At 45.1% G+C, this 24,063-nt stretch overlaps 2 protein-coding genes across 3 annotated transcripts in view; one reads left to right on the top strand and one right to left on the bottom strand.

Annotated features, from left to right (window-relative positions):
• LOC110493904 (alpha-1-syntrophin) overlaps nt 1–24,063 on the top strand; it is a 79,191-nt gene that overhangs the window by 5,358 nt on the left and 49,770 nt on the right. For both annotated transcript variants that reach the window (XM_021568494.3, XM_021568493.3), the window contains exon 2: nt 8,415–8,600. In XM_021568494.3, the coding sequence (XP_021424169.3) occupies nt 8,415–8,600 (186 nt within the window). The remainder of the gene's footprint in view (nt 1–8,414; nt 8,601–24,063) is intronic.
• Nucleotides 11,675–17,389, bottom strand: LOC149975853 (uncharacterized). The gene has a single exon (XM_090205021.1). It carries the CDS (start codon nt 14,645–14,647, stop codon nt 13,619–13,621), a length of 1,029 nt encoding a protein of 342 aa, XP_090061147.1. The 5' UTR covers nt 14,648–17,389; the 3' UTR covers nt 11,675–13,618.

Here is a 24,063-nt window from a genome sequence, read left to right as displayed (position 1 = left end):
TGGATGCCCACTCTCGCATGGCACTTGTGGGGGGCGGGCTATGAGTGCACACTGGTGACACCGTGAGCTTTACCGCATAACACGGTGCCTGACCAGCACTACGCCTCTCCCGGTAAACACGGGGAGTTGGCTCAGGTCTATCGCCTGACTCCGCCAATCTCCCGGTGTGCCCCCCCAAAATGTTTGGGGGGGCTGCCTCTCTTGCCTGTTGCGCTGCCTTACCTCATATCGCCGCCGCTCAGCTTTCGCTGCCTCCAGTTCTTCCTTAGGGCGGCGATATTCCCCAGCCTGTGTCCAGGGTCCCTTACCGTCTAGTATCTCCTCCCAAGTCCAGGAGTCCAGAACCCTCTGCTCCTGGTTACCACGCTGCTTGGTCCTTTGGTGGTGGGTAGTTCTGTAATGATTGTCTTCCTCTTCTGATGAGGAATAAGAAGGATCGGACCAAAATGCAGCGTGGTACGTGTCCATGATAACTTTTAATAACTCAGAACACAAGAAAATACCAAAAGAACAAAGTGCAGGAAAGAAATTAAAATCGAAACAGTCCCGTATGGTGCAAACACAGAAATGGAAAACATTACCCACAAAACCCATGTGCACAAAAGCTACCTAAGTATGGTTCTCAATCAGAAACAACGACAGACAGCTGTCCCTGATTGAGAACCATACCTGGCCAAAAACAAAGAAATACAAAAACATAGAAAAAATAACATAGAACGCCCACCGTAGTCACACCCTGGCTTAACCAAAATAGAGAATAAAAAGCCTCTCTATGGCCAGGGCATGACACTACCATGCTTCACTGTGGGGATGGTGTTCTCAGAGTGATTAGAGGTGTTGGGTTTGCCCTAGATATAGTATTTTCCTTGATGGCCAAAAAGCTACATTTTAGTCTCATCTGACCAGAGTACCTTCTTCCATATGTTTGGGGAGTCTCCCACTTGCCTTATGGCGAACACCAAACGTGTTTGCTTATTCTTTTCTTTAAGCAATGGCTTTTTTTCTGCCCACTCATCCGTAAAGCCCAGCTCTGTGGAGTGTAACGCTTAAAGTGGTCCTATGGACAGATACTCCCATCTCCGCTGTGGAGCTTTGCATCTCCTTCAGGGTTATCTTTGGTCTCTTTGTTGCCTCTCTGCTTAATGCCCTCCTTGCCTGGTGCGTGGCAGGTTTGTTGTGGTGCCATATTCTTCCATTCTTTAATAATGGATTTAATGGTGCTCAGTGGGATGTTCAAAGTTTCGATTATTTTTTTTATAATCCAACACTGATCTGTACTTCTCCACAACTTTGTCCCTGGCCTGTTTGGAGAGCACCTTGGTCTCCATGGTGCCGCTTGCTTGGTGGTGCCCCTTTCTTAGTGGTGCCCCTTGCTTCGTGGGGTTGCAGACTCTGAGGCCTTTCAGAACAGGTGTATATTTACTGAGATCATGTGACAGATCATGTGACACTTAGATTGCACACAGGTGGACTTTATTTAACTAATTATGTGACTTCTGAAGGTAATTGGTTGCACCAGATCTATTTAGGGGCATCATAGCAAAGGGGGTGAATACATATGCACGCACCACATTTACGTTTTTTAAACAGTTTTAAACAAGTTCTTTTTTTCATTTCACTTCACCAATTTGGACTATTTTGTGTATGTCCATTACATGAAATCCAAATAAAAATTGATTTCAATTACAGGCTGTAATGCAACAAAGTAGGAAAAATGCCAAGGGGATGAATACTTTCGCAAGGCACTGGTACCGGTGCTCAGTTAAAACAGCAGCAAAGCTGGTTAGGAAAATTGCTCAGTATAGCCAATGACAATACAGTGCCAGTCAAATGTTTGGACACACCTACTCATGTTTTTCTTTATTTGAATTTTTTTCTACATTGTAGAATAATAGTGACGACATCGAATCTATGAAATAACATATGGAATCACGTAGTAACCAAAAAAGTGTTAAACAAATGTATATTTGAGATTCTTCAAAGTATCCACCCTTTGCCTTGATGACAGCTTTGCACACTCTTGGCATTCTCTCAACCAACTGCTTGAGGTAGTCACCTGGAATGCGTTTAAATTAACAGGTGTGCTTTCTTAAAAGTTAATTTGTGGAATGTCTTTCCTTCTTAATGTGTTTGAGCCAATCAGTTGTGTTGTGACAAGGTATGGGTGGTATACAGAAGATAGCCCTATTTGGTAAAAGACCAAGTCCATATTATGGCAAGAACAGCTCAAAGAGAAACGACAGTCCATCATTACTTTAAGACATGAAGGTCAGTAAATCCGGAAAGTGCAGTTGCAAAACCATCAAGAGCTATGATGAAACTGGCTCTCATGAGGAACGCAACAGGAAAGGAAGACAGAGTTACCTCTGCTGCAGAGGATCAGTTCATTAGAGTTAACTGCACCTCAGAAATTGCAGCCCAAATAAGTGCTTCACAGAGTTCAAGTAATAGACACATCTTAACATCAACTGTTCAGAGGAGACTGTGTCAATCAGGCCTTCATGGTCAAATTTCTGCAAAAAAAACACTACTAAAGAACACCAATAAGAAGAAGAGAATTGCTTGGGCCAAGAAATACGAGCAATGGACATTAGACCGGGGGAAATCTGTCCTTTGGTCTGATGAGTCCAAATTTGAGATTTTTCGTTCCAACCTCTGTGTCTTTGTGAGACGCAGAGTAGGTGAACGGAGGATCTCAGCATGTGTGGTTCCCACGTGAAGCATGGAAGAGGAGGTATAATGGTGTAAGGATGCTGGTGATACTGCTGGTGATACTGTCTGTGATTTATTTAGAATTCAAGGCACACTTAACCAGCATGGCTACAACAGTATTCTGCAGCGATACGCCATCCCATCTGCGTTGCGCTTAGTGTGACTATCATTTGGTTTTCAACAGGACAATGACACTTTTTTGGTTACTACATGATTCCATATGTGTTATTTCATAGTTTTGATGTCTTCACTATTATTATACAATGTAGAAAGTAGTAAAAATAAAGAAAAACCCTTAAATGAGTAGGTGTGTCCAAACTTTTAACTGTTACTGTGTAAAATGCACCATCATTAAACATCAATGGTTGTGTTTATCGTGGCTGTTGTAAATAATGCAATATAATAGAGAATAAATGGAGATTTACTTCCTGGAATGTCTGCATGTATACATAGACCATCTCATCGCTCTGGAAACCTGCCCAGGACAGTGGTCCATTTTGATAGACGGCCTGGACCTACTGCAATGCAAAATGCTTCACCGTTTGGCAGGAATGATGTGGCTGGTGTTGTATTAGTTTCAGCCCCCTTTTACAAAAGGAGTCCCCCTAATGACATAAACATTTAATGACATAAATATATTTTTTTGCGGCTTTGAAAATCAATTGGCACTGTTTAAATAAGTGAAACCGACCACCAACCGGTGACTCCCCACTGTCTCGACAGAGTGGTGCTGCCACGTCAAGCCGAGAGAGAGCGAGCAAAAGGCAGGAGGCGGCCAGCTGACACCACAATGCGAACAGCTGACAAGAAGATCCCAGAATGCAGTTGTCATTGGCCTGAGATGAAAGCTATTTGATGGCAGTGGAGCAGTCTGTCTGGGATGTTTATTTTCAGAAGCACACCCTGGTTCGGTGGAGGGAGGCATGGAGTCGACCTTGCGTTTGGACCAAAGTGCCGAAGTGCATTTAAGGCCGGATAGGCTTGAGGCCTAAAGTTTGTTTTGACACCATATACTGGACGATAGGTAGAAGGAGACTGGTGTGTAGAAATTAGTGCACAACTCAGATGTTCAGCTCATGCAACAAATCTTATGTTAAATAGTTAGTCTGTTTGAATAAGCATTGGTTGTATCCCTCAAGGGTAACAAAGTGAAACACAATTGGTGCCCTCCTTTTCCGGTCTCATAGACTAGACGTAAATGTAAATCCGAGACACTCAAATTAGTATTAAATGTTACATTTGGTATGGTTACATAAGACTGATGTTTTGCCTTAAGCAAAACGGAAGTAGGATGGTTGGTTGGGGTGGATGGGCAGGTGTATAACGAGAATGTCGAATCTCATAACGGACAACTTTAGCATTTGAGCTAATTAGCAACTTTTCAACTATTTACTACTTTTTCGCTACACTAAAGAACAAAAATATAAATGCAACATGTTGGTCCAATGTTTCATGAGCTGAAATAAAAGATCCCAGAAATGTTCCATATGCACAAAACGCTTATTTCTTTCAAATTTTGTGCACAAATCTGTTTACATCCCTGTTAGTGAGTATTTCTTCCTTGCCAATATAATCAGTCCACCTGACAAGTATGACATAAAAATAAGCTGATTAAACAGAATGATCCTTACACAGGTGCGCCTTGTGCTGGGGACAGTAAAACGTCACTCAAAAATGTGCAGTTTTGTCACACAACACAACGCCACAGATGTCTTCAAGTTTTGAGGGTGCTTGCAATTGGCATGCTGACTGCAGTAATGTGCACCAGATCTGTTGCCAGCGAATTGAATGTTAATTTCTCTACCATAATCCTCCTCCAATGTCATTTTAGAGAATTTGGCAGTACGTACAACCGGCCTCACAACCGCAGATCACTTGTAAACATGCCGGCCCAGGACCTCCACATCCGGCTTCCTCACCTGCGGGATCATCTGAGACCAGCCACCCGGACAGCTAATGAAACTGTGGGCACAACCAAAGTTTTTGCAGAAATTCTATCAGAAGCTGGTCGTCCTCACTAGGGTCTTGCCCTGACTGCAGTTCGGCATTGTAAACGACTTCAGTGGGCAAAGTGGGCCACTGGCATCCTGGAGAAGTGTGGTTTTCACGGGTGGGTACTGGTTTCAACTGTACCGGGCAGATGGCAGACAGTGTGTATGGTGTCATGTGGGCAAACGGTTTGCTGATGTCCATGTTGTGAACAGAGTGCCCCATGGTGGCGGTGGGGTTATGTTATGGGCATGTATAAGCTACGGACAATGAACAATGGCAATTTGAGTGCACAGGGACACCGCGACGAGATCCTGAGTCCCATTGCCATTCATCTGCCGCCATCACCTTATGTTTCAGCATGATAATGCACGGCCCCATGGCACAAAGATCTGTACACAATTCCTGATAGCTGAAAATGGCCTAGTTCTTCCATGGCCTGCTTACTCACCAGACATGTGACCTATTTAGCATGTTTGGGATGCTCTGGATTGACGTGTACGACATCGTATTCCAGTTCTCGCTAATGTCCAGCAACTTCGGATAGCTATTGAAAAGGAGTGGGACAACATTCCATAGGCCACAATTAACAGCCTGATCTACTCTATGCAAATTAGATGTGTCACGTGAGGAAAATAGTGGTCACATAAGATATTGACTGGTTTTCTGATCCACACCCCTACATTTTTTTAAGCTGTGACCAACAGATGCATATCTGTATTCCCCGTCATGTGAAATCCATAGGTTAGGGCATAATTTAATTTATTTCAATTGACTGATTCCCTTATATGAACTGTAACTCAGAAAAATCTTAATGTTTTGCATGTTGCATTTATATTTTTGTTCATTGCACATTGCAACTACTTATGATGTTAGCTAACTCTTCCCCTAACCCTAACCTTAACTATTTTACCTAACTCCTAAACTTAACCCTAACCTTAACTCTAACCTTAACCCTTACTGTTAGCCTAGCTAATGTTAGCCAGCTAGCTGACATTAAACACTTAGCTAGAATTTGTTACATATCATACATTTTGCATTTAACATCTTATACATTTAACAAAATTAAAACTTATTGTGTGTTTTGCAAATTCGTAACATATAATACGAAGTCGCACAAAAACCATCAAGCGCTACGATGAAACTGGTTCTCATGAGGACCGCCACAGAAAAGGAAGACCCAGAGTTACCTCTGCTGTAGAGGATAAGTTAATTTGAGTTTATTGCACCTCCGAAATTGCAGCCCAAATAAATGCTTCACAGAGTTCAAGTAACAGATACGTCTCAGCAGCAACTGTTCAGAGGAGACTGCGTGAATCAAGCCTTCATGGTCGAATTGCTGCAAGGAAACCACTACTAAAGGACACCAATAAGAAAAAGAGGCCTGCTTGGGCCAAGAAACACGAGCAATGGATATTAGACCAGGGGAAATCTGTCCTTTTGGTCTGATGAGTCAAAATGTGAGATTTTTGTTGCCGTGTCTTTGAGACTCAGAGTAGGTGAATGGATGATTTCCGCATGTGTGGTTCCCACCGTGAAGCATGGAGGAGTTGTGATGCTGTGGGGGTGCTTCGCCGGTGACACTGTCTGTGATTTATTTAGAATTCAAGGCACACTTAACCAGCATGACTACCACAGCATTCTCCAGCGATACGCCATCCCATCTGGTTTGCGCTTAGTGGGACTATCATTTGTTTTTCAACAGGACAATGACCCAACACACCTCCAGGCTGTGTAATTGCAATTTGACCTAGGAGGGAGATAGAGTGCTGCTTCAGATGACCTGGCCTCCACAATCACCCAACCTCAACCCAATTGAGATGATTTGGGATGAGTCGGACTGCAGAGTGAAGGAAAAGCAGCCAACAAGTGCTCAGCATATGTGGGAACTCCTTCAAGACTGTTAGAAAAGCATTCCAGGTGAAGTTGTTTGAGAGAATGCCAAGAGTGTGCAAAGCTGTCATCAATGCAAAGGGTGACTACTTTGAAGAATCTAAAATCTAAAATATATTTTGATTTAACATTTTTGGGGTTACTACATGATTCCATATGTGTTATTTCATAGCTTTGATGTCTTCACTATTATTCTACAATGTAGAAAAAAAGTAAAAATAAAGAAAACTGGAATGAGTATGAAACTTTTGACAGGTACTGTGTATACTGTATATATATTTACAAGAAATATATAGGGGGGATTGGAAATGATTCCGACAATTAAAAAATAAAAATAGTAATAGAAGTGTGATTTATTTATTTTCCGAATTTCACATATTCAAGTTGATTGGCTTAAATGCAGTTTATGACATATAGCCCAATATTGCATATGGTCTATGATTTGTTAATGATCTAATCTAAAAGTCTATTTGGAGTTTGTTCCTTGGTGATTTCGATTTGGTGATGTTACAGTCTGGGATTTCATTATCTGGTAGTTCTATTTTTACCAATTGAATCACTGAGGATATTTTTTCTGCTCTCGCCTCCCACACAATTCACCAGGCGTCAGAATCTCAATTTGGTGGCCACAATTTCTGCATCTCAATCACTGAACGAACAACCATCAAATGTCACACTGGCGTGCAACGCTTGCCCCACTCAGAAAAGGCATAGATAATGTTGACAGCGGAGGGAGTCGCAGTCTGTGCCGATGCCACTGTGATTGAGATGCATGGGTGTGTCAGCCCCGGCATCTTTTATTGAGGGCACCTGGCTCTAGTCTCAGGCAAGAATTAAATCCGTAGAATCGCCCGTGGGAGCCAACCTTTGAAATATATATTCGGAGTTAATTTGATTTAATCCTCTTTCGGAACATTTCTCAGCCACCCCAAGGCCAAGACCCAACTGGCACTTGACATTATTGACAATATTTCCCATGAAGGGCCCTCTGGAAGTGGCAGATTCATCAGCCTATGAACTGACCTTCATTATCCTGTTAGAAAGAAGAGACTGCAGCCGGGCAAAGTGGATGACTGGTGTCCTCGTATTCTCTACAACTGCAGTCTAAATGTGAAACATGTCCCTTGCTCAGCTTTTCAAATTAAACCGTTGAGCACTGTCGCAGGTGATGCAGTCTTATGTACTTACTATGAACTCTGAGTGACAGAACAATCTAGTCAGTCTCAAGAGTACCTACACCCATGGAGCAAAACTTTCCTTGTGCATTGCTTCTTTCCTTTCTCTTAAACAACGGTTCAACAAACTTTCAAAGATTCCCAAGAAACACCTCAAATGTTAGTCACTAGTATCAGATCCACTGGGCAAAAACGTGTTGAATCAACATTGTTTCCACGCCATTTCAACCCAACGAATCAACTGGAAAAAGTGATTGGATTTGCAAAAAGTTTGAACCTAAATCCAATGACATGGTGAAATGTTTTGTTGATTTCACGTTGAACTCACGTTAGTTGACAACTCAACCACATGTAAATGTGCCCAGTGGGGAGGGACTTACTTTAAGCCCTAGGATAAAGCGTATGTATTATAATCCTGTAGACCACAATATTTTATATTCATACCCCATCATATTCATGCACAATCTAAGCCCTGTAACCATCTGGTTTTGTAGTTTGTACGTGAAGCGTACTGTGTCTCATTGATAGGAACTGAGCCAATGCCATGTGCTCTACTTTATGAAAAAAATGTAATTTAACCTTTATTTAACTTGGCAAGTCAGTTAAGTACAAATTCTTATCTTACAATGACGGCCTACTTTACAGGTGGAAAAGAGAACAAAATGCCCATTCTCATCTCGAAGATCTTCAAGGGGTTGGCAGCTGACCAGACGGAGGCCCTGTACGTGGGTGACGCCATCCTGTCGGTCAACAGCGCCGACCTCCGGGACGCCACACACGACGAGGCCGTGCAGGCCCTGAAGAAGACGGGCAAAGAAGTCATCCTAGAGGGTAAGCAACACCAGGATATTAAGGCATGGCCGGTGTTCCAGGAATTGTTCTAGCGTGACCAGGTCAATTATCGACACTGGTGTAGAGGTTCAAACCCTGAATTGCATGGTGTGTACTGCTTTGGTTCTCTTATAGCCATGAGTTAGATTCCTTCTCCTTCAGTGAATTAGAAGTAAGATGAATTGTGAGTAAGTGAACAGTAAGTAGCAAACAACTGCCAAGAAATAGAAAGGTCTCACTTAGAGGAAAAGCCTCTAAGAACACTGAGATAGAGCGGCCCGTAGTTTTATTTTGGGGGCCGTAGAGCGGGCTTATCAGAGTCGATCCTATTGAACCAAAAATAATGGCTGCCGCATATCTCATCAGAACCCATCAAAACGTCTTGGATAACTGACAATCCACTCATGAGTTCTGTAACTGTTTCATCCCGAAATGAGATCCTGTCAATAAATCGGGAAACTTCTGGAGACTTCTAGGCTGCCGGTCGGCACTGCGGGGGAGAGATGTGGAGAAAGTCCTGGAGGGGATCCTGTAGGTTCACTGCTCTCTGTCTGTTACACAGGCCAGGCAGCGCCCACAGCAGGTGAAGGGAAACCGACAGTATTGAATTGGAGATGAGGTCTTTAGCTGCAGGGAGTGGGATTAATAGAAGGCTTTCATGTTGTCCATCGATTGCGTCACAGCTGTTCTTTCCCAATCTTTTATGCACATAAAGAAAATGCACATCATTGGTCAGAGCTGGTATTCTATGCTCTACAACATTGATTAAGATTGTGCTAATGCTCTAGAAGGGGAGCACAATATCCACAAGAATAGTTTTGAGTGGATTTCTGTCATGTTTAGTTAGGCTGTAAACCTCTCCAGTCCAGTCTAGATCGCCCACTACAGTATACAGTGGGTGGATAAACCAGTTTATTGATGCGAGGCAGACAGACCGTCAGAGGAAATGTTTTCAGACCCTACGGCTAAGTCTCACAACGCTACAGTGCTCTACTGTAACAGATGAAATCACTCTAAATCCCTCTGCCCTGTCAACACTAGAGCAGAAAAGCATTGATGTTAGACAGCTCATCCACCAGGCCTGTGATCATTAATGTCAGAAATCATTTCGTAGGTTACTCACCCCGAGGGAACAGACGTGGCAGCAAATGGTTTCGGGACTTTGCAGTGGGGGAGGTTATTGAGAGGCTTTTGTTGTGTCTGGAATTGCACCTGCAGCGCCTGCATTATCCACCGGTTTGTAAACAACAGCGCTAAACTGTAGGTAGTTCTGTTGTATTGTATTGTATTGTAAAGTTCACAGCAGAGAAGCTGTCATGGCGATGTGGCATTTTATTAGCATTGATAACAGTCTGACTTCTATGACTCTGTGCTCCACTTTTTTAACCTTTATTTTACTAGGCAAGTCAGTTAAGAACAAATTCTTATTTTCAATGACGGGTTAACTGCCTGTTCAGGGGCAGAACAACAGATTTTGTACCTTGTCAGCTCGGGGATTTGAACTTGCAACCTTTCGGTTACTAGTCCAATGCTCTAACCACTAGGCTACCCTGCCGCCCCAACGGACTTCCATAGCTTTCCATAAAGTTCAATCAGATCATCTTGATCGACTTCCCGGGTGGTGCAGTGAGACCCTGGGTTCACGCCCAGGCTCTGTCGCAACCGGCCGCGACCGGGAGGTCCGTGGGACGACTCACAATTGGCCTAGCGCCGTCTGGGTTAGAGAGGGCTTGGCCGGTAGGGATATCCTTGTCTCATCTCGCACCAGCGACTCCTGTGGCAGGCCGGGCGCAGTGCACGTTAAGGTTGTTTCCTCCGACACATTGGTGCGGCTGGCTTCCGGGTTGGATGCGCACAGTGTTAAGAAGCAGTGCGGCTTGGTTGGGTGGTGTATCGGAGGACGCATTCCTGCGCCCGGCCTGCCACAGGAGTCACTGGTGCGAGATGAGACAAGGATATCCCTACCGGCCAAGCCCTCCCTAACCCAGACGATGCTAGGCCAATTGTGCGTCGTCCCACGGACCTCCCGGTCTCTCCCGAGCCCGCACGGGAGTAGCGATGGGACAATATAGTAGCTACTAAAAACAATTGGATACCACGAAATTGGGGAGAAAAAGGGGTACAATTAAAAATAAAAGATCTTGATTGTGAAAGCCCATATGACATCTTTGGGACATCTTTGGGAACTTTCTTTTTATGGTTGGGAGTATTTAAATCACTTCACTAAATACAGTGTTGAACTAAATACAAAGACCTCACTTCCACACATTTAGCTCAAACACCCCATTATAATTCCACTTGAGCATTTGATCACAGCATGACTGTTTTATTAGAAATAATTACGTCTAGAATTGGTATTAGATTCAAAAACAGGCATATGTGTTGTTTACCCGTTATGCCTAATGAATGCTTTTAATGGTGCTCATGTCAAACTTAAGCTACAATTGACATTTTATTTGTATCATTTACAACAGCTATCCCTATTTCAAGCCTGTAGTATGTTACTGTTGATTATTGTACCACGGAGTTCATGATAATATGTAATGATAATGTGGTCTAAGACAAAGGGCATAATGGACAAACATTACTACATTACATCACTTACAGATATGCGAGGAGTGTAAGAGGTTTCAGTGGAGAGTAGAACGGCGCTTTAGTATATTCCTGTCATTCCTCCATCAACGTGGAAATGGAATAATCAATCCAACTTGGGGACATAAACACCTGAGAAGGTCAGATACACATAACAGCAAAGCATCACGGATAAAATCAGTAAGCCGCAGCTGGCTTTCTTTTCCTATCTGAGTTAACATGGTGTGTGTGAGAGAGGGGGGGGAGGCACTGCCCCTGATGTGGGCATACTTCGTGTCCACACCCTGTAGGCACACACCTGAAATATATGCAATATCATATCATATCATATAATACAATATATTCTTACTACTTTATTGAGACTGCATTCATCGCTGCCAATGGCCAGCCAGGCACCGTCCCCACACAGTGAGAGTGAACCAGGGGGAGAGAGTGGAACAGTGGAAGCTACTGAGGGAAGGACTCATGGCTGGAATGGAGTAAATGGAATGGAATCAAACACATAGAAACGAGGTGTCATCACCAGCCATCACCACGAGCCCGTACTTCCCAATTAAGATGGCAACCAGGCCTGACTGGGTGTCACAGGGGGTGGCTGGGTGGCAGTGAGGTGACACCGTGACATGGATAGGAGATAGAGACAAAGTGTGTCTGTGTGTGTACACACAGCTTACATACACAGGTTTGTGCAGTGTTTAGTGGGTCTTCGTGGGAGGTTGAGTGGGCAACATTGCTGATGGTGCACCATGTGCTGTGGGGCAGAATGCGAAGCTTCTAGGGTAAGGCGATGGACAGGGAAGAGCTCTCCCTAAACCCCAGCAGACCAGTAAGCTTCAGCTCCTTAGGTGGCACCTACATAGCCCACCATGTAAAAAGGTTTGGTGTGTGTCCCAAAAGGCCCACTACTACCTACTTAGTGTACTACATAGGGAATAGGGTGCCATTTGGGACGTAACCTTGGTTACTGCTAATGAGATAATAAACACAGCCTACCGGTACATGTATTCAGTAGAGACCAACAGATGGGGAAGTAGCGAGAAAGTGTGAGAAAGTTTGGCAATCACAGCACTGTTCCTCAACTATAACCACGTGTATGATGCCAATGCAGCCGTTTTTTTAAATCTCAGTATCAAATCATTTCTGGGTAGTAATTAAGTACCATACTGTTTTTTTTATGGTCAAAAATAAATAAAAATAGCTTTCGAGCAAAGATAGATCCCTAGGACTGTCTGAGAGTGGTCTGAGTGGGGAGGGGAAAACTGAAAACTAGCTGTTATTGGCATTGAGGTTTGGAACTCATTTTCTTATTTGTCTGTTAACTAATTTACCACTTGGCGATGTCACCAGGCAAGCCAAAACTCCATCCCACCAAAACAAGCTGAAATTTCAGGCGTTCTTTTCAAACAACTCTTACACTAAAGGGGTATTATCATAATTCTCTTAATTTCAGGGGGAATAAAGTTTTTTACTGCGCTGGGCCTTTGTCAGGCTAACTTTCAGTTGAATTTTACTGGATCAGTCTCTGGCAATGGCAGTAAATCCGTGGGTGAAATGTGCTGGTGCCCACTGCCAAGCCATTTAACGAGGCACACTGGTCACGACTGACAGAGGGGCCCAGCCTGCCTTCACACATAGCTAATGGGGCTCTGAGGACAGTGTAGACCAGGCTGTGAAATGTCGACCATTGAAGCAGTACACTGACAAGGCAATGACAAATATCTCTGGAGCTATTGCAACCACAACCCTGTGCTCCTTGAACTAATCGGGCACTTGAAAAGTCCCTCTGTGTTCTGCTTTATTTGAGTGTGCATGTGTGTGTGTGTGTGTAAGAGAGAGATAGTGTGTGTGTGTGCAAGTACGTGCCTCTGAGTAGTTTACAAAAATGTGTGTGTGCATGTGTGCCTTATGAGTAGTTTAGTGTAAATGTGTGTTCATGCCAGAAATGTGTGTGTCTTTCTCAGTCCACATGACAATGATGCTAATATGGCATAGCCAAGTGTGTTTTGTCCAACAAATAAGGCTGAGGGGGTCAAGCATCTCTGTGACATAAACAGCTTCCCACAGTGCCAAATTCCCCCTGGTCCTCCATGTTCTTCTCAGAGTTTGTAACGATCGTTGTTGGAAGGATGGTCGGACCAAGATGCAGCGTGGGGTAGGTTAATCATTTTTATTTATGATAACCGGCACAAAACAAGAAAGAAAACAAACGAAACGTACAGCTTTGTAGGGCTAAAAAGCAACAATACAAAATCAAGATCCCACAAACAACAGGTGGAAAAAGGCTGCCTAAATATGATCCCCAATCAGAGACAACGATAGACAGCGGCCTCTGATTGGGAACCATACCAGGCCAACATATAAAAGAAAAGCCCACCCTAGTCACACCCTGACCTAACCAAAATAGAGAAATAAAAGGTTCTCTAAGGTCAGGGCATGACAGTACCAAAGGTGCGGAGTCCGGCTGCAAAACCTGACTCTATGGGGGAGGGTCCGTGCGGCCATCTAGCCTCGGTGGCGGCTCCGGTGCGGGACGTAGACCCCGCTCCGCTCGCGGATCCGCCACCTTCGGTGGTGCGTGGATTATCGTTGGAGGCTCCGGACCGTGGATCATCGCCGAGGACTACAGACTGTGGATCGTCCCTAGAGGAACCGGACCATGGATCGTCGCCAGGGACTCCGGGCCGTAGATCGTCACCGGAGACTCCGGACTGGGAACCGTCGCTGGAGGCTCCGGACTGGGAACCGTCACTGGAGGCTCCGGACTGGGAACCGTCGCGGGAGGCTCCGGACTGGGAACCGTCGCTGGAGGCTCTAGACTGGGAACCGTCGCTGGAGGCTCCAGACTGGGAACCGTCGCTGGAGGCTCTGGACTGGGAACCGTCGCTGGAGATTCCTGACCTTGGATCATCTCTGGAGGCTTCGGGCCATGGATCATCACTGGAGGCTTCGGGCCATGGATCATCACTGGTGGCTCCGGACTGCGAACCGTTGCTGGACATTCCGGACTGTGAACCATCGCTGGAGGTTCCGGGCTGCAGACTGTCGCCGGAGGCTCTGGACTGGGAATCATCGCTGCAGGCCTGGTGCGTGGAGCTGGCACAGGATGTACTGGGCCGTGGAGGCGCACTGGATGTCTGGAGCGTAGAGCTGGCACAACGCGTCCTGGACAAATGACCACCTTCGCACGGCAAGTGCGGGGAGCTGGCACAGGACGCACTGGGCTGTGAAGGCGCACTGGGGACACAGTGCGTAGAAACGGAAAACATGGCACCTGAACGGTGACCAACTCCACACGGTGAGTACAGGGAGTTGGTTCTGGTTCCCACCTTGGCTCCGCCGACCACCCCGTGTGGCCCCTCCAAAACATTTTTTGAGGCTGCCTCTCGGGCTTCCGTCGTGGCCACAAACCCCGGTGTTGTCGTTGTTGATCCTTCGCTGCCTCCGCCTGCTCCCATGGAAGGTGATCCTTTCCGGCCAGGATTTCCTCCCACGTCCAGGATCCCTTCCTGTCCAACATATCCTCCCACGTCCAGGATGTCTGCTCCTCCTGGGCACGCTGCTTGGTCCTGGGGTGGTGGGATCTTCTGTAATGATCGTTGTTGGAAGGATGGTCGGACCAAGATGCAGCATGGGGTAGGTTAATCATTTTATTTATGATAGACTACCCACCCTAGTCACACCCTGACCTAACCAAAATAGAGAAATAAAAGGTTCTCTAAGGTCAGGGCATGACAGAGTTCTTCAACTGCAGTCGCAGCCAAACTCCCTCACTGAAGGAACAGGTGATGGCGAGCAACTATGTCCACCGCTCCCTCCCCTTCCCTGCATATCCCAATCCCTGAAGGCTGGAAAACCGGGAAGCACTATAGGATCTGTGGTAATTCCTCTCATCCCGACATTCCTGTTCTTTCCCAAGGCCGAAGTCGAGAAAAGCCAATACTCCCCAGGGCTTATGACACATGGGCAGTGCTGCAGACTTTACATTGATCTTTTTTTTGACATTTCTCGCCTGTTATATTTCCCTAAAGTATTTGAGCCTCCGCATCTTGGCACACGCATCTGTCCTACCTCTTTTTCTCCCTTTTGAGGTTGCCAGTAAGGCAACGCAATTTGATTAATTGGCAGTTGGGTGCCAGTTTTGTGCCCACGCAGCCTTGTGTGAGGTAACAGACGGAGCTAACCTGACCCTAAAGCTCTCGTGTGGCAGGGCTAGCCTCTGCTAACATGTAATCAACTTAGCAAGGCTTGTAGCTTTACTGTAAGCTTAGTGACTGGCTGGTTCTAACTTCTTACCAACAGCAAGAGTACATAAACATGAATTTGGTTGAGAGTTGCTAACCACCTCTTCAGAATGGTTTTCTAAAGGGTTAAAAATATAAAATGTTTACAGGGAATTGTTAAGCTCCCTGCTAAGCAACGCCACACTGATCACTACAGGCTGACAAACATTGACAAAACGACCTGAGGTTTTCTGGTTAATTAGCCTGTCAATCAAAATAAATTGGCTGGTGAAACTCGAAGACAATATCTCAGTGCTCCACATCAAAGCAACCAAGGATGGTGCCAACAAAATGGCTGATGAGCCAGTTACAGTATTACCCCCCACAAATTAATTGGAGCTAACCGCTAACCTTTGAAGGACCACCATGCTTTGTTCCCTGAACTAGTCCTCTCCTCTGGCATTGTAGTGCCCAAGGTGCTGATACATGATATCGCCAGAGGTGAAATGTCCAACTGTCTTTCAAGTCCACACACAGAAAGCGACTAATGACCACACAGAGGCGCTTTTATAGGAGGCTCTGTTTGATTCAAACTTTTACTGAACTTAGGTCAGTGGACGAAGTCAATTGTCCTATCTGGACTGCTACACTAGACGTGTAACTTTTGCAGTCCGTGAGATAACCCTATTAATTACTTGCGCTGCTCTGGTTCCATTTTCAACATTTCTACACACAGCTCAGGCCCGAGAACCCAAGCACTGCTCTTGCTGGCCAAATGGTTTACCCTTCCAGTGTAACAGTTACGCTTCCAATGTAGCAGGTAAAAAACCTACTTTTTATCATGTTTCAGGTAAGACCCAGATGCAGACAGTGTCGAAGTAGCCAAAGTTTATTACTAGTACAGGGGTAGGGAAAACGACAGGTCAAGGGCAGCCAGAGGTCAGTAATCCAGATGGGGTGCAAAAGGTCCAGAATGGCAGGCAGTCTCAGGGTCAGAGCAGGCAGGGGTCAATAATCCAGTGTGGTGTGGCAAGGTACAGAACGGCAGGCAGGCTCAAGGTCAGAGCAGAATGGTCAAAACCGGGCGGAACTAGAACAGAGAGACGCAAGGGGAAACCCGCTGGTAGGTTTCACAAAACAAAACGAACTGGCAACAGACAAACGGAGAACACAGGTATTTAGCACAAGTCTCCAGTCATCTCTAGATATCAAAGTAAGTCGCCCCACATGACTTACTTTGCTATAAAGTGATAGAGACTGTTCTTTTGCCACCTTTTAGTCAGATCTTTGGTTGGTTGCTTTTTAGGTGAGGGTCAATGACATTTAGTCTTGGGCAACACAGCTTTGCCTTTAGAGTATACATCAGAATTGTATTTTGTGATGTACATTTATTCATATAGGCCTATGCAGCAGACACTTAGCTTGGAAACTGTTTCGGCTTTAGTCACACATTTGTGTTCTGGCATGACAACCACACAGCCAGGAGTTGGCGAAAGTAGAATGAAACAGGGCCAGATTGTGTTTGCACCACATCATTTTTTTCTGCAATATAACACCAAAAACACTTAACTTTTTGGACTGTCCTCAAAAACAGGTGCAAAGAGGTAAAGTAATTGGTATGAAGATAATTAGTATGGGTACATTGACTACTTCTACTAGTGGTGTGCCACTGACAACAACAACTAGCTCCAAAACCTTATTGGGTTTGGGATCCTCGGGTCTCTACAGTATGTGTTTTACATGGTCGGACCACCAGCCTGGGGAAAGATTTGCACGTCCTGTTCCCAAAGACGTTCTGGCCTGAGTGCACATTTTGGTCAGGCTCATATGTGGATTAGTACCACAAAAGAAAATGGTTCAATTAAATTACAACTCACCCTGACCGTTTTTCTTCCATAGGGTGAAGTTTGCTTTTTGGAGCCCCCTGAACCCCCACACACCCCACAAGCAGGCAAACCCCTTAAGGACCAGTGCCCCCACCCTCCCCCTGAGAGGCCTAGTTCTTCACAAGAACTCATTAACTCATGCTGGCTGAGTTTGTGTGTGGAGAGATGTGTGGCATGAGTTAAAATCACTGATGCCTGTGCCTTTATGTCATCACAACAGCTCCTTCTAACAAATCGGTCAAAAGTCTATTGTGTCTATTAGTATGTCTTATTATGTTGACCCATAGACATATCAATGTGTCATTCCATCAATCGAGTCCCTTTATGTCGCTCAGATATTATGTATGTGTACATTTTGATAAACACTAACAGTTGGATCACTTACATCCAGGGGCACAACTTTAACTGGGTACTAGGGGATATGACACCCCCACATTCTGAAATTGCATTTTTGCCCCCCCCCCCCCCCCCCCAATTGTATCGTGGCGCTGTGATACAAAAAGTGCCATCGGTGTGCTTTAGGACCACAAGGCCGCCTCAGAGCAGTCGGTTAAGCTGTTTGGCTGTTTCAGATAGCTGGATTTAGGACCAGGCGGACGCCACAGAGCATTCAGACAGGCTGTGTGAATGCAAAGCTTCTGAAAGGCTGCCTTATAAGACCGGCACAGGAGAGTTGAACAGAGAGTTGAACAGAGGCAGCTGCTGTCTGTGTGTTTAGCTTTTGCTCCAAGTTGTAAAAGCAAGCAGAGCAGAAACTGGCTACTCTTTATTTGACTTTATTTGGCTGCCAAGGTAACTGCTGTTTGACTTCAAAAACATTTATTCCCAGTGCTGAGCTAGTAGTGTAACTGACATGTAACATTAGCTAATGTTTCATCCCCTCTCAACTGTAGCTACCACAGCCAGCTCTATCGTCTAGCTATCTGTCAAGTAGCAGTATCAAACAGCTGTTGTGTGTATGGAAATGTTTTGTAGCCTTTGTTTTGCCGTTTCAACAGAAGTAAATAAACTTGGCTAGTTTTTGCCAGTTGATGTACCATTGGAGCTAGCCAAAAGTTGGCTAATGTTATTTTTAAGTTCTTATTTTCAAAATAAAACATTGAACATTTATAGTCAAAGCATAGTGTAAAAGCAGGTGGCCTGGTTCTACTTTTTTTCTACCATGTTCTAGTGTTTTGTGGTGGAAAACTGAGCATGTCAAGTATAACATATCAATATTGTTTCCCATAGATAGATAGGCTAAAATATTTTAACATGTTCAAAGCTTACATGTCACAAGAGCAGTAAAGGCTGATTTAAGATGAAATCGTCAACCCTGATACTGTCAACCTTGTCACTTTTATGGTGACTTTTATAGTAATTTTTCTTAATTAGACCTCTTGAGATGGGACATTTTCATTGTTATGAAGTTGAACATATGCTCTTTATGACAGATAAATTATAAAAAGTTATTTGTCACAAAGTTACACTACCCAAAAGGTAATCTATTAGTGGAATGACAAATATTATGATATACACTGAGCGTACAAAACATTAAGATTACCTTGCTAATATTGAGTCCTGGTTGACCATTCTTGATACGCACAGAAACTGTTGAGCGTGAACCTAGCAGCGTTGCAATTCTTGCGCCTGTCTCAAGGCTTAAACAGCTTTCTTTAACCTGTCTACTCCCCTTCATCTACAGTGATTTGAAGTGGATTTAACAAGTGACATCAATAAAGGATCATAGCTTTCACCTGGATTCACCTGGTCAGTCTATGTCATTGAAAGAGCAGGTGTTCATAATGTTTTGTAGACTCAGTGCATATACAGGTAGCTGCCAAAATAAAGGAAACACCAACATAAGGCGTCTTAATAGGGAGCTGGGTTACCACGAGCCAGAACAGCTTCAATGTTCCTTGGCATAGGTTCTACTAGTGCCTGGAACTATTGGAGGGATGCAACACTAATTTACGCCAGTGATTGAAAGTCCATAATTTGGTGTTTTGTTGATAGCGACAGAAAACACTGTCTTAGGCACTGCTCCAGAATCTTCCATAAGTGTTCAATTGGGCTGAGATCTGGTGACTGAGACGGCCATGGCATATGTTTACATCGTTTTCATGCTCCATTCAGTGACCACTCATGCCCTGTGGAAAATAATGTCCAGCATTTTTATAAATGACCCTAAGGATGATGGGATGTTCATTGTTTAGGAATTGCTCAGGAACCACACCTGTGTGGAAGCACCCGCTTTCAATATACTTTGTATCCCTCATTTGGCAGTTAGAGCGTTGGGCCAGTAACGTAAAGGTCGCTGGTTCAAATACCCGAGCCTGCAAGGTGAAAAGTCTGTCGATGGGCGCTTGAGCAAGGCACTTAAAACTAATTTGCTCCAGGGGCGTCATATTACTATAGCTGACCCTGTAAAACGACACATTTTATTGCACCTATCTGGTGTGTGACAATAAAACATATATACAGTGCCTTGCGAAAGTATTCAGCCCACTTGAACTTTGCGACCTTTTGCCACATTTCAGGCTTGAAACATAAAGATATAAAACTGTATTTTTTTGTGAAGAATCAACAACAAGTGGGACACAATCATGAAGTGGAACGACATTTACTGGATATTTCCAAAAAAATTAACAAATCAAAAACTGAAAAATTGGGCGTGCAAAATTATTCAGCCCCCTTAAGTTAAATACTTTGTAGCGCCACCTTTTGCTGCGATTACAGCTGTAAGTCGCTTGGGGTATGTCTCTATCAGTTTTGCACATCGAGAGACTGACATTTTTTCCCATTCCTCCTTGCAAAACAGCTCAAGCTCAGTGAGGTTGGATGGAGAGCATTTGTGAACAGTTTTCAGTTCTTTCCACAGATTCTCGATTGGATTCAGGTCTGGACTTTGACTTGCCCATTCTAACACCTGGATATGTTTATTTTTGAACCATTCCATTGTAGATTTTGCTTTATGTTTTGGATCATTGTCTTGTTGGAAGACAAATCTCTATCCCAGTCTCAGGTCTTTTGCAGACTCCATCAGGTTTTCTTCCAGAATGGTCCTGTATTTGGCTCCATCCATCTTCCCATCAATTTTAACCATCTTCCCTGTCCCTGCTGAAGAAAAGCAGGCCCAAACCATGATGCTGCCACCACCATGTTTGACAGTGGGGATGGTGTGTTCAGCTGTGTTGCTTTTACGCCAAACATAACGTTTTGCATTGTTGCCAAAAAGTTCAATTTTGGTTTCATCTGACCAGAGCACCTTCTTCCACATGTTTGGTGTGTCTCCCAGGTGGTTTGTGGCAAACTTTAAACAACACTTTTTATGGATATCTTTAAGAAATGGCTTTCTTCTTGCCACTCTTCCATAAAGGCCAGATTTGTGCAATATACGACTGATTGTTGTCCTATAGACAGAGTCTCCCACCTCAGCTGTAGATCTCTGCAGTTCATCCAGAGTGATCATGGGCCTCTTGGCTGCATCTCTGATCAGTCTTCTCCTTGTATGAGCTGAAAGTTTAGAGGGACGGCCAGGTCTTGGTAGATTTGCAGTGGTCTGATACTCCTTCCATTTCAATATTATCGCTTGCACAGTGCTCCTTGGGATGTTTAAAGCTTGGGAAATCTTTTTGTATCCAAATCCGGCTTTAAACTTCTTCACAACAGTATCTCGGACCTGTCTGGTGTGTTCCTTGTTCTTCATGATGCTCTCTGCGCTTTTAACGGACCTCTGAGACTATCACAGTGCAGGTGCATTCATACGGAGACTTGATTACACACAGGTGGATTGTATTTATCATCATTAGTCATTTAGGTCAACATTGGATCATTCAGAGATCTTCACTGAACTTCTGGAGAGAGTTTGCTGCACTGAAAGTAAAGGGGCTGAATAATTTTGCACGCCCAATTTTTCAGTTTTTGATTTGTTAAAAAAGTTTGAAATATCCAATAAATGTCGTTCCACTTCATGATTGTGTCCCACTTGTTGTTGATTCTTCACAAAAAAATACAGTTTTATATCTTTATGTTTGAAGCCTGAAATGTGGCAAAAGGTCGCAAAGTTACCTCTGTACGTTGCTCTGTATTGACCTTATTCCTGTTGGAATTTCTTCAGTTTATCCTTGAGCCGCTTTTTAGATGGTGTGAAGTCTCCCATAGGTAAAGCTCTAAGATCAACTTCCCCTCCCCACTCCTAACCTTAACCATTAGTGGGGGAAACGCAAAACTGAGCCCAGATCAGTGTCTAGGGGCAACTTCACCCTACAACTTTGGTCCATACAATAACTATTTAGCCTACATCTACAGACATGCTGTTGCCATGTCTGTCATGTATTGTCATGTTGTGTCTTTCTGTCCTTTCCTTTCACCCTGTCTCCCTCTGCTGGTCGTATTAGGTTACCTTTTCTCCCCCGCTTTCCCCCAGCTGTTCCTTGTCTCCTCCTGACTACCTCGTCACCCCTTTTCCCACCTGTTCCCTTTTTCCCTCTGATTAGTCCCCTATATATCTCTCTGTTTTTGTTCCTGTCCTTGTCGGATTCTTGTTTGTTGTGTTTCATGCCTGAACCAGACTATCGTCATGTTTGCTGTAACCTTGTCCTGTCCTGTCGGAATCTGCCGGTCTATCTGAGCCTACCTATGTTTGGTTATTAAAGAAGCTCTGTTTAAGTTAGTTCGCTTTTGGGTCCTCATTCACTCACCGTAACAGAAGAATCCGACCAAGAATGGACCCAGCGACTTCGGATCCTCTCCACTCAGCCGTCGAGATCCAGGGAGCGATGCTAGGCAGACACGAGCAGGAATTGTCTGCTGCTCGACATGCCGTTGAGACCCTGGCCACCCAAGTCTCCAACCTCACAGAACAGGTTCACCATCTCCGCCTCGATCCACCGGCCACTTCCAGGGCTTTCGAATCTCCGGAGCCCAGAATCAATAACCCGCCGTGTTACTCTGGGGAGCCCACTGAATGCCGCTCGTTCCTCACCCAGTGTGATATTGTGTTTTCTCTCCAGCCCAACACTTACTCCAGGAGCACTGCTCGTGTCGCCTACGTCATATCTCTCCTTATTGGACGGGCTCGTGAGTGGGGCACGGCAATCTGGGAGGCAAGGGCTGAGTGTACTAACCAGTATCAGGACTTTAAGGAGGAGATGATACGGGTTTTTGATCGATCTGTTTTTGGGGAGGAGGCTTCCAGGGTCCTGTCTTCCCTATGTCAAGGTAATCGATCCATAACAGACTACTCTATTGAGTTTCGCACTCTTGCTGCCTCCAGTGGCTGGAACGAGCCGGCTTTGCTCGCTCGTTTTCTGGAGGGTCTCCGCGCAGAGGTAAAGGATGAGATTCTCTCCCGGGAGGTCCCTTCCAGCGTGGATTCCCTGATTGAACTCGCTATTCGCATTGAGCGACGGGTTGATCTTCGTCACCGAGCTTGTGGAAAGGAGCTCGCGTTCTCCGTTGCCCCCCTCTCCGCATTACTACCATCTTCCTCTGCCGGCTCGGGTGCTGAGCCTATGCAGCTGGGAGGTATCCGCATCTCGACTAAGGAGAGGGAACGGAGAATCACCAACCGCCTCTGTCTCTATTGCGGTTCTGCTGGTCATTTTGTCACTTCATGTCCAGTAAAAGCCAGAGCTCATCAGTAAGCGGAGGGCTACTGGTGAGCGCTACTACTCCTGTCTCTCCTTCAAGATCCTGCACTACCTTGTCGGTCCATCTACGCTGGACCGGTTCGTCAGCTTCCTGCAGTGCCTTAATAGACTCTGGGGCGGAGGGCTGTTTTATGGACGAGACCTGGGCTCGGGAACATGACATTCCTCTCAGACAGTTAAGGGAGTCCACGGCCTTGTTCGCCCTGGATGGTAGTCCTCTCCCCAGGATTCAGCGTGAGACGCTACCTTTAACCCTCACTGTTTCTGGGAATCATAGCGAAACCATTTCTTTTTTGATTTTTCGTTCACCTTTTACACCTGTTGTTTTGGGCCATCCCTGGCTAGTTTGTCATAATCCTTCCATTAATTGGTCTAGTAATTCTATCCTCTCCTGGAACGTCTCTTGTCATGTGAAATGTTTAATGTCTGCTATCCCTCCTGTTTCCTCTGTCTCTTCTTCACAGGAGGAGCCTGGTGATTTGACAGGGGTGCCGGAGGAATATCACGATCTGCGCACGGTGTTCAGTCGGTCCAGGGCCACCTCTCTTCCTCCACACCGGTCGTATGATTGTAGTATTGATCTCCTTCCGGGAACCACTCCCCCCCGGGGTAGACTATACTCTCTGTCGGCTCCCGAACGTAAGGCTCTCGAGGATTATTTGTCTGTAGCTCTTGACGCCGGTACCATAGTCCCCTCCTCCTCTCCCGCCGGAGCGGGGTTTTTTTTTGTCAAGAAGAAGGACGGGTCTCTGCGCCCCTGCATAGATTATCGAGGGCTGAATGACATAACAGTTAAGAATCGTTATCCGCTTCCTCTTATGTCTTCAGCCTTCGAGATCCTGCAGGGAGCCAGGTTTTTCACTAAGTTGGACCTTCGTAACGCTTACCATCTCGTCCGCATCAGGGAGGGGGACGAGTGGAAGACGGCGTTTAACACTCCGTTAGGGCACTTTGAATACCGGGTTCTTCCTTTCGGCCTCGCTAACGCTCCAGCTGTCTTTCAGGCATTTGTCAATGATGTCCTGAGAGACATGCTGAACATCTTTGTTTTCGTTTACCTTGACGATATCCTGATTTTTTCACCGTCACTCCAGATTCATGTTCAGCACGTTCGACGTGTCCTCCAGCGCCT

The sequence above is a fragment of the Oncorhynchus mykiss genome, chromosome 17, assembly GCF_057628025.1.
Source record: "Oncorhynchus mykiss isolate SJ-2025 chromosome 17, ASM5762802v1, whole genome shotgun sequence".
Lineage (NCBI taxonomy): Eukaryota > Metazoa > Chordata > Actinopteri > Salmoniformes > Salmonidae > Oncorhynchus > Oncorhynchus mykiss.
Note: the sequence above shows the minus strand (reverse complement) of the source record. Positions and strands in the feature narration are given on the sequence as shown.